The sequence below is a fragment of the Nyctereutes procyonoides genome, unplaced genomic scaffold (genome assembly GCF_905146905.1).
Source record: "Nyctereutes procyonoides isolate TBG_1078 unplaced genomic scaffold, NYPRO_anot_genome, whole genome shotgun sequence".
Taxonomy (NCBI): domain Eukaryota; kingdom Metazoa; phylum Chordata; class Mammalia; order Carnivora; family Canidae; genus Nyctereutes; species Nyctereutes procyonoides.
In genome coordinates, this window is record NW_026575052.1 from 33,750,120 (window position 1) to 33,768,287 (window position 18,168).

General features: G+C 34.5%; 1 protein-coding gene across 5 annotated transcripts in view; it reads right to left on the reverse strand.

The window, feature by feature from the left end:
- Positions 1-2,475: 2,475 nt before the first annotated feature.
- SREK1 (splicing regulatory glutamic acid and lysine rich protein 1) overlaps positions 2,476-18,168 on the reverse strand; it is a 45,203-nt gene continuing 29,510 nt past the window's right edge. For all 5 annotated transcript variants that reach the window (XM_055331175.1, XM_055331176.1, XM_055331178.1 and 2 more), the window contains 3 exons: positions 14,922-15,017; positions 8,169-8,313; positions 2,476-7,063 (listed from right to left, as the gene is read on the reverse strand). In XM_055331175.1, coding sequence (XP_055187150.1) covers positions 6,914-7,063; positions 8,169-8,313; positions 14,922-15,017 — 391 coding nt within the window. In that variant the 3' untranslated portion in view covers positions 2,476-6,913. The remainder of the gene's footprint in view (positions 7,064-8,168; positions 8,314-14,921; positions 15,018-18,168) is intronic.

Consider the following 18,168-nt stretch of genomic DNA (forward strand, 5'->3'; position numbering starts at 1 on the left):
TCTCTCTCTGTGTGACTATCATGAATAAATAAAAAAATAAAAAATAAATAAATAAAAAAAATAAAAAATAAATAAATAAACTTAGGGGGGAAAAAGTGGTCACAAGAAATCAAGCAGAAATCTGGATCTACACAAAGACATAAAGAACACCATAAAATGTAAATATGTGGGTAAATATAAGAGACTTGTTTTTTCTTCTTCTTCAAAGTCTCTTTAAAACTATTCAAGCAAAAATAGTTACCACTGTATTGTGGTGACTTCAACAAATATAAATGTAGGACAAAAATAACACGAACTGGGACTAGGAATAATGAGTATTACAGGAAGGTTCTCACACTATAAATGAAGTGGTGTACTAGACTTCATTTAGACTGTGATAAATGAAAATTCACACACAATAGGGGCACCTGGGAGGAGGCTCAGTCAGTTAAGCATCTGCCTTCAGCTGAGGTCATGATCCTGGGCTCCTGGGATGGAGCCCTGCATCAGGGTCCCTGCTCAGCGTGAAGTCTGCTTCTCCCTCTCCCTCTGTCCATCCCCACCCTCACTCTGCTCATGCTCGCTCTTGCTCACTCTCTCAAATTAAAAAAAGAAAAGCTTACACACAATAAACCCTAAAAACACTTAAAATCTGAAACAAAGTATTAGACCTAAGAAGCCAACAAAGAGCATAACTAGGATAATAAACAGGTATTCAAAAGAAGGCAGATAAAAAGTGGGATAAAACTCAGGATGATAGGAACACTTGGGTGGCTCAGCGGTTGGGCACCTGCCTTCGGCCCAGGGCATGATCCTGGAGACCCAAGATTGAGTCCCACTTCGGGCTCCCTACATGGAGCCTGCTTCTCCCTCTGCCTGTGTCTCTCTGCCTTTCTCTCTGTGTGCCTCTCATGCATAAATAAAATCTTAAAAAAAAAAAAAAAAACTTCAAGATGATAGATTTGAATACATCAATACTCACATTCAATGTAACTGGTCTTAAGATTACCAACTAAGGCATAGGTTGACATACTGTATTAAAAAAAAAAGGCTAAACTGTATGCTGCCCATAAGATGCACACTTAAATATAAACACACCAACAAGTCTGAAGTAAAAGGATAGGAAAAGATAATACTATGCTAATATGTGGGTTTTTTAAAGTTTTTAATCAGACTGCTAGTATTAACATAAGATTTTAAAGCAAAGAATATTACCGGGAACAAAAAGGGTAACTAAATAAAGATATAAATGTCAATTCAACAGTAGAATATAACAACAATCCTAAATACTTATGAATTCAAAATACATAAAGCAAAACCAGGAAGAACTAAAAGGAAAAACAGACAAAATCCACAATCCACCTGGGGATTTCAAGACCCCAACATTAAATGATAGCAACAACAGACAGAAAATCATTAAGGATATACAAACTTGAACACCACCATCAGAGAGCATGACGTGGCATTATAGATTATTTCACTCAACAAGAGCCAGAAGATACCTTCTTTTCAGGTGAGTGTGGGGCACTTATGAAGATGTATTGTGAGCCATAAAGCAACTCTTAGAAAAATTTTAAAAGGAAATCAAATCATACAAACTGTTTACTAATCAAAATGGAATTAAGTTATAAGAGAGCAACAATGCTCTTTGGACAGTAAATATCTGCCCAAATATTTGGACAGTAAAATAACATACACTGAAAGTAACCCAAGGATCAAAGACATGCCAAATGGAAAACTATGAAGTGTTTTGAACTGAACAAAAACAAAGACACAACATACGAAGATTGGCTGGAATGAAGCTAATGCAGTGTTTAGAAGGAAATTCATAGCATTACAATACCTATTTTGAAAAGAAGGCCTCACATCAGTGACTCCAGCTTACACATTAAATGAGAAAAAGAGCAAACTAAACCTGAAATAAGCAAAAGAAATAAAGGGCAGAAATTGGTGAAATAAAAAGAAAAAAAAAAAAACGAAGAAATGATGATGAAAGCAAAATCTGATTAGATTCCTTTTAAAGACATGTTAACACTAGGAACAAGAAAGTATCACTACATATCTTACTTTATTAAAAAAAGGGAATTTCCAACTTTATATCCCGATAGCTTTGACAACAAATTCCTTTGAAGATGTACACCACCAAAGCTTACTCAGGAATAAATAACCTGAATAATCCTAAATCTACTATTAATGTTGATTTGTAATGTTAAGAAGGAAATTCCAGACTCGGATTGGCTTTACTATGAAATTCCACCTAACATTTATGGAAGAAGTAATAACAATATGAATCAAAGTCCTTCAGAAAACTGAAGAGGAGGGAACACACACAACTTTCCAATTCATCCTGTTAGGCCAGCAAGATCTTTGTAAAACCAAAACCAGAAAGACATTGCAAAACCCTGGAAGGGCTTGTTACCACCTTTCAGTTATTTTTCAAAAGCCATAAATGTGTAAATGTCTCAGAAGTAGGTGAAAATACTACTCAACAGTGGCAACATTTTAAGATTTTCGTTTTTATTAAAAATATAGCAACACAATAGCAGCATCATTTGATAAATCTTTACTAGTCCACTTAGAAGTAGTCCTACTCACATAAATATACACCACCTATGCAGCATCTTTATGTTTACATTTTAAACTCTTCCCTTAATAATCCATCGCATTATGTGAAGAACACTATTGTAAGATTCAGGAGAGTAATATTTAACTATTAAACCGAACTACCTATACAACTACACAATACACCCAAAAGTCATCTTCTGTGGAAACCAGAGATCATTCCCCAAGAGGTTGTTGCCTACCACACACAGCCTCAAGTTGGTAAAACTCCGTCTCCTCAACTCTAACTTCTTCATTATGATTTTCATATATTTGAACTTGCACATATAGTCAAGAAATTAACTATCTAGCAAATAAAAGTTAATCAAGAGTGGAGAAAACTATATTAATTCCATTCCAATCCCAGGAAAATAAATCTCAGCAGTAAAATATGTCAAATTTCACAAAAGTTGGCAATTTTTGAAATGAAAATGTTAGATACAAAGTAAATTTAAAAATCAGGCAACAAACTAAAACCTTGCTTTTAAAAACAATGTATTAAGAAAAGCTATATTAAATATAAACTAATAATTTTAACAAATTAGTTGCTAGGAACTATAAAAATATCTTTAGAATGGAAAGAAATCTAGTGATTACATACTACCAACCTGAATAGGGACCAAAACCCATTAACAGCTCTAGCTATTATTTTTAAAATAATGTATCAATCTTCAGACAGAATCACCAAGAGAAGATTTAAGAAAAACAAATTCATCCACAATCCCAAAATTAAATAGGGAAGTCAATTTCATTTTAAAAGACTATTACATTATACTTGGCTACTGCTTCCAGAAATATAATTTAGCCCTTTTAAGAGCACTAACTTTTGAAATCTGAAAAGAAACAATTTTAAATGAATATTAGACTAGTTAAATAAATGTGAGATTACTAAGTATGTAGGTAGTAAAAATTTTTTTAAAAATCTAAACATGTAAGGAACATACTTTGTGGAAATGGCTCTACTTTATAACCCACCCAGTTAGAATCAGATACTATGTTTGAGTGAAGATACAATTCCCTGAAATTTTAAGCTATGCGATGCATCCCTCCAAAGTCTCATTTTAACAGCTAATTCCACTACTTAAAAAAAAAAAAAATTTAATTCAAACCATATTATTTCTAATAGATTTTTTAAATGTTTAAAAGCCTATTACTACATACCGTAATTCTTAAAATTAGAATCTTCAGAGGTGATTTGTATTCAGGGCTTTTTAAGTTTTAAGATAAAGACAGAAACATATATATAGGAATGAATGAGGTCCTGGAAATAACATCACAAATGAAGTTATTTTCTTCACAAAAAAGAAGGGATTCTAAACATGAGTTTTTATTATTAAGCATGTCAAAATTTAAGCCTCTGACATTTCTGAAGATCAACACAGCATATATAGAACTCTTGAATATAAGAATTCTGAACAAAATCCCAATTAGTGTTTGCAATTATAAATTAGATTAGATGGAGAATAATAAGGAGATAATTGCAGAAGTTAAGGATTCATACTTGTTTTCACATATGAAACTAGCCAGCTTATTATGAAGGCCATCTTAATATAAATAATTCATTACGCACTGCTGAAAAGAAAAGAACAAGAAGATCAACAGAATTTGTCTAAAATGATGAATAGCAACACAATTAGGGAAAAGAATGTACTCTCTGTATAATCAAGCTAAAAAAGATAATTACAGAAGGGATCAAGTATAAAACGGCTGTCTTCTCGGCCTTACCTCAAGTTTTCCTGACAACATCTACCTGGGTTGAAAGAGAATAGCCTTAAAGAAAAAACAAAATGCCTTGAAAGGAAATAACAAATAAATGGAAACCTACCAGGCTCCTATAAGTGAACAAAGAAAAAAAATACGTCTTTCTCTCATTCTTTCTCGATCTCTCAATCTCTCTCACGCATGCGCCCGCACGCACGCAAGCAAGCACTCACCTCCAGGCCCTAAACACTGCTTCTGTAAGCCCACTTGAAGACATTTTTTCTTTCTTTGTATCTCTTGCATCCCTACTCAATTCATGTCCGACTTTTACAAATCAGTGTCTTTCAAAAGAAGTGTCATTATTTTAAAGCTGAATGTCACCAGCAGGAAAAATAATTAGCAGCAAGCACCAAATTAACTGCCAACAAAGAAAACATTAGGAGTCCAGAGTACAAGAAATAACTCAAACTTTAAATGATTGTTTTATAGACACCAAACAAACATGTACTCTCCATGTCGAAACAATCTCTATGCCAACTAAAACAAGATAAACATGATAAACTAAGATGCTGTTTTGAAATGCATAAACAAATACTTTCCTCTAAAATACTTGGCTTTATTAGAGAAATGGTACTAAAAATAACAAAGATTCAAACAACATTTGCTCTATTCTACTTACATATTATAAATAAGACAGCTGTTGATGCAAGACACACACTCCTCCACAATCTTTCCATATGCACCCAAGCATTCTTGTATCAGAATAAGCTGTTTACCAGCCAACCGTATGTGGTTGAATGATTAAAATGACCATCTATACTTTACATAGTAAAGCATTTTCAAAAATTTTAATGTACACAGTGACAAAAAAGGAAAAAAAACACAGTAATTCTGAACACATGAAGAGTAATTAAGCAGCTTCATAATAAAACGAGGCTTCATTGCAATAGGGGCAATTCTTTCCATTCTCTACCAAATACTTAAGTTTCAATAGTATTAACATTAAAAGAAAACTCAAGTTGAAACCAAGTAACTGATGTGCTACTCAGCTTTTTAAATCTATAAGTAACTCTTCCCATGAGGTAAGGCAACGGAGTAATTTGATTGTATTAGATTGCATTAAAATAATTATACTTGATTTATCTTAATAACATGCTAATCAAAAGGTATAACATTTGGGGAAACAAAACAATAATGAAAATATTTCTGAAATTATGACTTATGGCTTTGGGGGAAAATATTAGCAATGTTGTCATTTTATTACATGTATACTTCCTGCAGAAAGTGAGCCTAAGAGTAACGGACGACCTATATTTTAAACTCAAGTAAACGTATCCTTAAAACAAATAACCTCATGTGTTCTCCTTTACATAGAATTTCTGCACATCATTTATGAGAAGATGATTAAGAGGTAATAATTAAGGCCATCCAATGGAGACGAGAAAGTGTTTGCTTTGATTTAAGTAAAGTAAGAACATGCTTCATTTTCAATCATCACAGTATAAAACTGATGGTCCCAAAACTACACTGTTGTTTTAAGCTTTGAAGCCATTCTTGAAAACAGGACTTGCCTCGTGTTAGGTGAACTATGTGAGAAGCTCTTCTGACATACCACTTGCACACTTCTCTATGGGAGTGAACGGGATATCCATCTACGTTCCCTACGAACTGAGAATGACTAGCACATATAAAATTCTAGAAAACAGCATACCACATTGTAGAAGGCACTAAAGCTTCAGCTTGTGCTCCCATAGCCCATTTTGAAAACTCAGTCTTCTTTTAATAATGGCACCTTTGCCACCTACAGCTGACAACACACACTGCAATATTATTCATAATAAGCTTGGAAATGTCATGAAAGTTCAAAAAGAAATGCTTACTTTGGGGGGAGACCCAATGATTCTAAACTGAATACTAATACATTATTATTAGTATTCAGCATGGGTGCTCTTCCTTTTGAAAGAGAACAGGAGCATGCATTGTCAGTTGTCTATTAATCCACTTATTTAAGCAATTTTAGTCTGTAAAACTATTTTAACAAAAAACTGTTGTCCTAAACAGTGAGCAAAAGAAAACACAATAGTGAGAATTTAACACAATCACCGTAAATCCTGTGAAGTAAATGTTAAAACTTCTACATACTCTGCACTTACAAGGGTGTGTATATATTTGCACCGATTTCAAGCACATCATCAAATCTGTATATATTGAAATTAAAAAAAAAAAAAAGTAAAACAATACAAAATTCAGCAACTACCATTTTTTAAAAGAGCCTCCAATGCTTATCTCCAGTCTTTATGGATAGTACAAATTTGGATCTTTGATGTCCCATTTATTTGTAATGGTTCTTGGCAAACACTAACAAACCACATGACAAGTGTGGCAGCCACCATGGAAATGCACAGATTCTAGAAGATGAGGAGTTTGGGTAACACCTGTGATTTTCACGATGTCCATGCTTTATTTTCTTACTCAGTAACAAGATGGCCACAAAGTCACCTAACAACTAGGAAAGCTGTTAGTTTGTATCTTTATGCTCAACTGGATTTCTTCACGGTTTAACATCTTGTTGAGAGAATTAAAAGCTTTGGATTTTTCTTCCAGCCTGTGTTCAGAGGTGCACCTGTCAGTTCTATACTGCTTCTGTTTTGGTAGAGAGGTTTTCTTCATTTGGCTGACAATTCCCATTTTGTTGCACTTTGTTTTCCTCAGTCCTTGGTGCGTCCTTTTCATCTACTTCTTTGCCCACGCTTGAATCTGGTTCTTTACTGTGTTCTTTCTCCTACAATGAATATTAAGCCATAAGTTTAATATTTTTTCTCAAAAGTTGCCTGCTATTACATCTGGTTACAGCTAAAATAGGTACTTCTGTGAACTTAGTAAAAGTGATTATTTGCTCCCATTATGTTTTCACATAAATAAATGTATCACTATATCCTCTGTATTTCTCATAAAAGATGGAAATTGTAAATTAAATTACAATAATCAAAAAGAAAGTCTAGGACATATTCAATAAACATTACTGAATTGAAAAGTAGGACAGACTAGCCGAAAGAGTTAAATAGCTCCCAAAGATGCCAGGATAGGTTTGCAATCTGGATACCAAAGAAGCAAAATTCAGAGGATGCAGGAAAAGAAATCACTCTTCATTCTAGAAAAGACTGCTCAAGAACAGTCCAATTCTGCCCTCAGCTTCAAGGAGAATTAAATGAGAACATATGGAACAATCAATGCCTGACACACAGTAATGCTCAAGAGATGTTATCAAGGTTACTGATGATGGTGATAAAACCCTACCAATATGAGAGTAAATAAAATTATCAGGTGAAAGCTCTAGAACTTATAAATGATTTCCAAATACAAATACACTTACTGGAATAATAAAGCAATTAACGTAATTCACTAGCAATTAAATATTTATCCCCAAAAACAACCTTACTTGGTAGAATTTGGTTTTCTGTTGTTCTAATTCAACAAACCTACTAATTTCAGTATACAATACCAGTAACAGAACTTGTGTCAAATTTGCTGAAAAAAATCTATTTCAGGAAATACATATATTTTAAGGAAAATGGCCTCAACCAGAAATCTTCGTATAAAATCAAATATGCATTATCTGTAGACAGTTCTACTGTCTACAGGACAACCAGGACTCTAGGATTCCCTATAGTAAGGAATGTATGTGTCTGAGTTTCAGTTAGCTCTTACTTTATCCCTTCAAAAATCCAGCTTAAAAATGTTATCAATCGAACAAATATTAAAGGATACCAAAAACATACAAGATATCAAAAGCCCTCAAGAAGTTTTTGGTCTAAATCTAGTTCTATGTAAAAAATAATCTCAATTTTAATTATTCAAAGCCGAAACACTGAGTGATTGCTGCTTACTTTAAGTGCAGTATTGTTCTTCTCCAACTTTTCCTTTCCATCTCGGTCATTAGAACTCTTTCTTGTAGAGCTTGAACGTTCTCTCTCTCTTCTTTCACTAATATGATCCCTTTCTTTTTCTCTCTTTTTATCCTTCTTATTTCTGCTGTAATAACAGTGATAATATGCCAGTTAACTTCTAAGACATTATAGACTCCGATGTTGTCGATGAAACAGTCTCATCTAACACTAATGCACTGGAAATAAGCAGGTCAGTAATCTGGTTTGACCAAGTAACATAAACAGTCCTACAGCCCCACCTGTTCTACCCCACAACCCAATTAATCTTTTTTTTGCAGAGGCCACAGTGTGTTCACATAAAACATGATTTGGCATTTTCAATTTATTTGTTCAAGATTTATCTATCAACTGTAATAAGATTAAAATAAGGCCAAATATAGGGTGCTGGTTTTTTTATAGCCACCTTTTCAAAGCAAAAAGCAGAAAGGAATGTAAAGGATAAAAAATTAGGGGCAGCTCCAGGGAGGGCTGAATGACTACAGCAAAACTTAGAATTTCAAGTAACTTGTGCCACTGCCCTTGTCACTCACCATTACAAACAAGACCCACCAATTCAAGATCAAAAGTTAAGAGAAGACTTCATGAACAAATTTCATTTATAAAAACAACAGATCTTTAGAATTAGAGGGAAAAAATAATGCATTTTCGGTCAGAAGCATAATACCTTCCACTTAAAAAAGTTAGCCTCAACATGGAATTCTAAATTTTCTCTTGTAATAACAAGTAATTCAAAAATAAAGACTAAGAAAACAAAGACATTCACCAAACATATAAGTACATACGAAATTTAGTGTAACAAAGGTAGGATCTCAAATCACTGAGGAAAAGATGGTCTTGTCTTTTTTTAAGGTTTTATTTATTTATTCATGAGAGAAACAGAGAGAGAAAGAGGCAGAGACACAGGTAAAGGGAGAAGCAGGCTCCATGCAGGGAGCCTGACATGGGACTCGATCCCGGGTCTCCAGGATCAGGCCCTGGGCTGAAGGGGGCGCTAAACCGCTGAGCCACCTGGGCTGCCCTAAGATGGTCTTTTATAAATAAAAGGTTTGGAGACAACTTATTTGAAGTAATTAATCTGGATCATTATCTCATATCTCATTCCAAAATATCTAAGTAAGTCCAAATGGATTAGAACCTAAATTTTTAAAATAAAATAGTATTAGAAGAAAATATGGGTAAATTTCCTTACTATCTGGGTGAAAAAAAAGATTTTTCAACCATAACTAAAAATTCAGGTACAATAAAAGACTGATAAATTTGCCTACATAAAACTTTGCAAGTAAAAAAAAAAATTAGCATGTTCAAAAGAAAAATTACATATTTGCAACATATGTGTGCATCTTTTTACATTAATTCTTAAGTGTCAAAGGAACAATCACATTAAATTGAATAAAATTCTTAGGAGTAAATTTAACCAAGGCAAAAAATTTGTTAGAAAGATGAAAACAAATAAATAGACATCCATGTTTATGGACCAGAAGACTTAACTATTGTTAAGATGACAAATAGCATCCAAAGCCAACTAGAGATTGAATGCAACCCCTATCAAAATCGCATTATCTTTGTTATTAGCAGATATACAAAAACCCATCCTAAAATGCATATAGAATCTTGAAGAACATCAAATAGCCAAAACAATCTTAAAATTTAGAACAAAGTTTGATGGCAAAGCATTCCCAATTTCAAAACTTACTGTACAAAGAAAGGTACAGTAATCAAAACAGTGCAGTATTACATAAAGACAGAAAATAAACCTGTGGAATAGACCAAAGACCCAGAAATAAACTCCCACATATATAGTTCAAATGACTTCTGACTAGGGGGCCAAGACCCATTCAAGGGGGAAAGGACAATCTTTTCAACAAATGATACTGGGAAACCTGGATAGCCACATGCACAAGAATGAAGTTGGACCATTATATCATACTAAAAAATTAATTCAAATGGGTCAAAGACCTAACATATATGTTAAAACTATAAAATTCTTCGAAGAAATCCAGGCACTGGATTTAGAATGATTTTTTGGATATGACACCAAAAGCAAAGGCATCAAAAGGAAAAAAATAGATAAATCTGCCTTCAACAAAATTAAGAACTTTGGGACATCTGGGTGACTCAGTGGTTGAGTATCTGCCTTTGGCTCAGGTCATGATCCCGGGATCAAATCCTGCATCAGGCTCCCCATAGGAAGCCTGCTTCTCCCTCTGCCTATGTCTCTGCCTCTTTCTGTCTCCCGTGAATAAAGAAAATATTTAAAAAACAAAAACAAAAATAAAAACAAACCAAAATTAAGAACTTTAATGCATCAAAGAATACTATCAAGAAAAGAAAACCCACAAAATAGGGAGAGATATTTACAGATCATGTATCTGGTACACAAGATTAATACGCAGATTTTATTTTATTTTTTTTTTATTTTTTAAATTTTTTTTTAATCATTTATTTACGATAGTCACAGAGAGAGAGAGAGAGAGAGGCAGAGACACACAGGCAGAGGGAGAAGCAGGCTCCATGCACCGGGAGCCCGACGTGGGACTCGATCCCAGGTCTCCAGGATCGCGCCCTAAGCCAAAGGCAGGCGGCCAAACCCCTGCGCCACCCAGGGATCCCAATACGCAGATTTTAAAGAACTCCTACAACTTAACAAAATACAAATAACTAAATTTGAAATGGGCAAAAGACATGTCCTCTAAGATAACACAAAAGATCAATTAAGCACACACACAGATGCTCAACATCACTATTCATTAGAAAACCATAAATCAAAACCACAATGAGATACCACTACGCACTCAGTAGAATGGCTATAATCAGTCAGACAATAACAAACGTTGGTGAGCATGCGGAGAAATCAGGACCCTAACACAATGCTGGTGGGAAGGTAGAATGGCACAAGCACTTGGGAAAACAGTTTGGCAGTTTCTAAAAAGATAAAGAGAGGGGCACCCGGCTGGTTCAGTTGATAAAACATGTGATTCTTGGTCTCAGGGTTGTGAACTCCAGCCCCACACTGAGTAGAGATTACTTAAAAAAAAATTAAAAATAAAAAAATAAATTGACTCACTGCTTAGCATACTGATTAAAAAAAAAAGGAGAGTAAAACAGGACTGGGTAATTACCACTCGTTAGGCACATGCTGCAGAGAAATGAAAACACAGGGCCTCACAAAAACTTGTACATGAATAGTCATAGAAGCATTACTCATTATAGCTAAAAAATGGAAACAATACTAAAAGTTCACGAACTAATGAATGGATAAATAAAACATGGTTTTATGCATTCAATGGAATATTATTCACAAGGAATCAGGTAGTGATCCATGCTACAACATAAACCTTGAAAACATTACATTTAGTCATAGAAGCCAGTTGCAAAACACATGCTGAGTCCACATATGAACATCCAGAAACAGGCAAGTTCACAAAGATAGTGAGACTGGTGGCTGCCAGGAGCTGGGCAGGGGGCGAGTAACTGCTTGTGGGTACGGGTTTTCAAGTGAAAAAAATGTTCTGGAATGAAGTAGGAGTGACGGTTGACAATACTGTGAACCTAACTAAAAACCACTGAATTGCACATTTAAAGTGAATTTTATGATACGTGAATTATTTCTCAATTAAAAAAGAAAAACCCAACATGTAAGTGAGGCTAAGTACAGTTACTCACATACATACACAGATATTCTAATCAATGCATTTGCTTAATTTTGCAAAAAGAAACACAGGAAGGATAAAAGCAATTGATCACTTACAGAGGGTGGGTGGGGAGCAACACAGAAGGAATGGGTCAGAAGTAATCTTGTGAAAAGTTAGGAAAAAAAGTAACCTTTTTGCCTAATTTGAATTCACATCTGAGAAAAGTTTTAACTTTCAAGACCAAAGTATTAAAAATATACACATATGGCCCATGACTATAGTATCATAATGCCTCCTATTATTCTCACCTAAAAACAGTAACCCACTGTTTGGGTTTGTTTGCCAGTAACCCACTGGCAAATAAACAGTAAGACCCCTACTGAGAAACATGCTCCTCTTTACATTCTGGCAAAGGTTTTTATAAATTTCTCTTTTCTTTACCTAGAAAACCACAGAAAACCAACTGAAAAACTATGACAAATCATTAAGGTGATGAAATAAAAAATAAATACACAAAATGCAGTAATCTTCCTTTGCATGAACCCAACCTCCAGCTAGAGGACATAATGAAAGAAAAGACAGGAGAAACAACAACAATAAAGTATCTAGAAATCAACTTAAAGATGTATAAAATCTCTATGAAACAAACACTGAAGTATTCCTAAAAAACACTACAAATGGTTTAAATAAGTAAAAAAGATACTGGAAAGCAAGACTCGCCACCATAAGGCTTTATTGATAAAATCTGTTTGTCAATTTCCCTAATTAATAAATTTAATGCAACTGTAATACAGATCACCACCAGATTTTATTTCTAAAACCTAAACAACTCTTATGTTCAAATGGAAAAATAGGCAAGAATGGTCAGGAATGCTCAAAAAACAGCAGTGGAAGAGTGGGGAAGAATTGGCCCTACTAAAATGTTAAAAAAAAAAAAAATACTATACAATCTGAGTTACAAAAAATAAAAAAGCATGGGGCATTGGTACATGCATGAATCATCAAACCAATCCAGCAGCAGAGAAGGCCCAGAAATAGACCCAACCACAAACAGAAATATTTAGTACCTGAAAAGTCAATATAACAAATTAGTGTTAGAAAAACATGAGCTTTTAATAAGTGGTACTGTACTGATCAACATAAAAGCATATGGAGGGATGTCTAGGTGGCTCAGTGGTTGAGAGTCTCCCTTTGGCTCGGGGTGTGATCCTGGAGTCCCAGGATCAAGTCTCACATTGGGCTCCCTGCATGGAGTCTGCTTCTCCTCCCTCTTCCTATGTCTCTGCCTCTCTCTGTGTGTGTCTCTCATGAATAAATAAATAAAATCTTAAAAAAAAAAATAGAAAGAAAATAGCATATGGAAAAATAAAATTGGACCCACATGCCATACTATACATAAAGACGAACTCCTAATGGAACAAAGATCTGAACGCAGTAAGTAAAATCATAAAAGTACAAGAAGAAACAGTGAGGGGCATTCTATTATAATCTAGATTTTTCTAACTTTATAGGACTCAAAATCCAGAAATCATAAAAGGAAACATTTGAGAGATGTCTGGCTAGCTCAGTCAGTAGAGCATGTGACTCAATCTTAGAGTTTTAAGTTACAGGCCCACACTGGGTATACAGTTTACTTTAAAAAAGAAAAAGAAAAAACTTAGGAAACTACTAAAAAATCTAAATCTCTTGTAGAATCAAGTCTCGTAATATTTTCTGAAAAGGAAGGACAAACTAGGAATGATAGCTGGTATCAAATCACTAAAGAATAATCTCCCTAATACAGGGACACCTGGCTGGCTCAGAAGAGCATGCAACTCTTGATCTCAGGGTCATGAGTTCAAACACCATGTTTGGGGTAGAGTTAACTAAAAAAATAAAATAAACTTAAAAAAAAGAATAATGTTGCTAATTCAAAAAAAGCCCCTGGATATAAGAAAATTCTAAAAACAAACAAGCAAACAAAAACCAGACCCCACAAAACAAACAAAAATAATGGGTCAAGTATCTAACAACTCACAGAGAAAGAAATACAAATGACCTTCAACTATATGAAGAGAAGGTCATCTTCACTCTTAAGAGAAATGCAACTAAAATTACTATATCCTGATACTATTTCTCATCTATCAGACAGACAAAAATCCACAACTGTAGTAACAAAGTATGTTGTAGCTGATGGAAAACAGGCACTCTCATACACAGTCTGTTAAAGTGCAAACTGCTGCCTTCATAAGGAGGGAGAGCGATACAGAAATACTTCTCAATACTATAAACACATTTAGCCTCTGACACTTTTGGTTGGAATTTTCCCACATACCTGCACACAACAAAGTCTGAAGCTATTCATTACAGTACTGTATAATCTATGACAGGAAAATTAAGAAAACCCATTCTACTGCAGGCTGATTAAATAAACCAAAGTACTGCCACATAATGGAAGTCCATGCAGTTACTAAAAAAGAATGAGGGGACGCCTGGGTGGCTCAGTGGCTGAGTGACAGCCTTTCGGCTCAGGGCGTGATCCTGGAGACCCAGGATGGAGGCCCACATCGGGCTCCCTGCAGGGAGCCTGCTTCTCCTTCTGCCTGTGTCTCTGCCTCTCTCTTCTCTGTGTCTCTTGTGAATAAATAAAATCTTTAAAACTATAAATAAATAAAAAATAAAAGAATGAAGCAGCACTCACTAATGAATATGTAAAGATCTGCAGGTAATTGGGTGAAAAAAGAGCAGGGCACAACATGTGGTTTTTGTGCTGCCTTTTGCAAAGAAATATGAAAAGAAACTATAAATTTCCATCTTGTATATCTAAACACAAAACTGGAAGGACATACAATACAAAAAAAAGTGAAGTCACTACTTACGGAGACAGAGTAGATGAATGCATAGGTGAAGTTAAGACCTACTGATCTGTAACTTTTTATGCTGTTGGGATTACTCAAACATGCAAATGTATAATGTATTACTCATTCAAAAGAGAAAGTTTAAAAACAGATCAAAAAGAAAATATTTCTACGCCCGCCCCCCACTCCATCCTTGGGTTTATTAGCACACGCGTTCAACCTACCTCCTAGGGGAGGGAGATCTAGAAGATTTCCTTTTTATAGTTTTTGATGTTCTTGGTGATCTCGAAGAACTCCTGCTCCTCCTCCTACGCCTTTCCCTGGAAGTCAAAAATATATTATTTAAAAATACAGGAATTTTAATAAAGGGAATTCAAATACACAAAAGCAAATGGGTCCTTAATGCTCTCATGCAAACATTCTTCTTCAAAGGCCAGTTTAAAGTCATTTCCTTTAAGAACATGTTCTATTATGTAGTATTAGTGGAGGTCAAATTTTGAACCATAAATTTTACAGACATGAAAATATGTTCTAAGATTTCATAACAGAAAAGGAAGAAAACCTTCTTATCATCTGGTTTATCTGAACAATAATTTCCTAATTACAGTAATAATTTCCTAATGGCTACTTTAGATTCTCTCAAGTATGTTCTTCTTCCGCAACTAAAAGGTTTTGCTTGTCCAGATCCCTTTGTCCTGCATCTAGCTCCTTGCTGCCCCACTGTGGATTATTTTATAAAAGATTAAGTTGGCTTGCAATATGTGAACTTTCCAAATCCAAGCATTTAGAATATCTCTAAAAAAGTATTTACATTAATTCATTTTATAGAGAAACTGTTTCACCCCCCAACTTCCTACCACTTTAGTGCTCTCTTCATGTAAAACTAAGTGCACAAATTGCTTAGACAGAAATAAAATAGTTAAAACCTATGGCTTGAATGTGAAATAAAAAATAACTAATGAACTGACAGTGTTTAGTATTATTAAGAACTATTTTGTTTACCATGTGAGCAAATGATTCATACTCAAATTACTTCATTTATAAACCTGGTCAACTGAGAAACAATGAATTTCAAGATGTCCATATTTCAAGGGATGAGGTAGGAAGGAGGACATACTATGATTAACGTGTCCAATGATCTCACAAAGAGCTCTAATAAGTAGTGGTCGTACAAGTCAAAGAACCAAATCCGCTAGAATCATAGTTCTCCATACCACCTCAACAAGAATATTCTAGGCTAATAAAACATTTTGCCTACATTTCTCATTATAAAATTTAAAATTACATAATGCTCAGATGTGGTAGATACAGTAAATGTTACGCCTAAAACAGCCAAGAACTTTGAAAACAACATCAATTCCAATACTACCTAAGGCCCTTTCCTCCATTACCTGATTTTATTTTCATGACACCTCAAAATTATTCTTCCTGACTAAGGTGAAAATCAGGTAAGGATATTCCATTCAGTCACTGCCATTCTGTAACAGGGCAGCACAAGTAGCACAAAGCTTATTTCATAAGATGAGATTAACAGTGTGTCTTAGGCTTTGTTTACACAAAATGGTTCCACCCTAACCAGTTTAACTTTGTTCAGGAAGCAGGATGCATGGGTGGACATCTGGTATCAGTATTTTCTCCTTTCCCCTTACTAGCTTTACTAGTGAATATAAACATTACCAGTTGCTTAAATATCAAAATTTCCTTTAAAAATGTAGATTAGAGGACAACGTTGAAAATAAAAATACACTATTTTTGAGCCGTTAAAATGTTTCCCGTTTACTAAACAAATCAAAGCACAAGAAAAATAGAAAAATACTAAAAGAAGACAAATTTTAACTCTTTACCAAGCTCTTTGAAAACAGGAAACATTCCAAACTTCTGAACCTTTTTAAGATTTTATTTACTTATTTGAGAAAGAGAGAAAACACATGCACACGCGTGTGCTGAGTAGAAGGAATGCAATAAGCAGACTGTCTGCTGCTGCGGGGCTCCATCCCAGGAGCCTGAGATCATGACCTGAGCCTAAGGCAGACACTTAACTGACTGAGCCACGCAGGCGCCCCACTGAACCTTTGGAAACTCATGTTAGTCAGCATTTATTCCCCAGGCCCCAGACAGGAGTTAAGAATATACTTAGGAATGAATGTAAACATCTGAACTTTCTTAAACATCAAGCAACTTAAAATGCTCCCCCTCAAATTAAAACATTTCAAAGTCATCAAAAAAGTAAATTCAACTGAATTTAAAAGGAATCAAAACATTGTTTTGTGTTATGAAGGACAACAACTAAATGATCACATAAACGTGAAGGAATGTTGACAGGCAAATCAATAAAATCACTGTGGAGTAAAGGAACAGTTGCAGACTTGACTGATGTCCACAGCAATGAGGCTAATTAATTAATTCTTCAGTTTCTGGTTCAATGTGCTGAAGTATGGCAGTGATCTGTTTATTTTAAGCCTCATTTGAATATACACTGTAGCTTTCAACTTTATGCTTTTGTGGCAGTTTTTAAAAGCAAGTACCAGGTACTAATTAGAGAATTCTCAAACTTAATCTCCTAAAAAGAAGAGAAAGAGCTACCGTACTTCCAATGGAAGTGCAGAGCAGATGGAAAATTTCCCCTGAGCTGCAGTATTATCATACTTCTAAACCATGACAATAATAATCTTCTTACATACTGTGAGGATTAAATAAGGTTAGTCATGAAAAACTGTGCTGACACAAAATCTGGCATATAGTAAAGCATGCAATAAATGCCTGCCATTATTTTGTATTACCTAACCAAAGACGGGTATTAAAAACAAGCTACTGAAACACAAAGTTAGAAAAACAGAAAATATACATTCATCTCCAGTTATTTTCGATGGAAAACCAAACTTAAAATATCCATAAAGCTTGCTAAAATAGAGATTTTGTTCAGTGTTTTTAAGTCTAGTTTAAAACAAGTTAGGACTTGATGGGATGAACACTGGGTATTATATGTTGGCTAACTGAATTTTTTTAAAAAGTTAGGAACCTCCATTTACTCAGTTATTATATCATCTGGAGTAATGGATACAGGTTCAGATAATCTGGAATCAAGGAAGGTCCTATGTTCTTTTAGCAGCTGTTACTATGGCAACCTGCTGCCATCTGGTGGCAGTGTACTTATTAATAGAGGGAACAGTCCCTAGGAAAAACAGTAGAATCTGAACAGTGACAGATAAAGGAAAACCAAAATTTAAACACCCAAAAAAATAGACCAGTAAAGATAACTTAAATAAGTTATTTAATAAGAACTTTAATAAGAAACTTAAATAAGAAATTTTAATAATCATTCTGCATATTAAAATTCACTAAGAGGTCAATTCTTCCATATTGAGAGAAAAGAGAAGAGAAGAGAAGAGAAGAGAAGAGAAGAGAAGAGAAGAGAAGAGAAGAGAAGAGAAGAGAAAAACTTGCCCTTGCCATATCATCCTCCAACAAAAT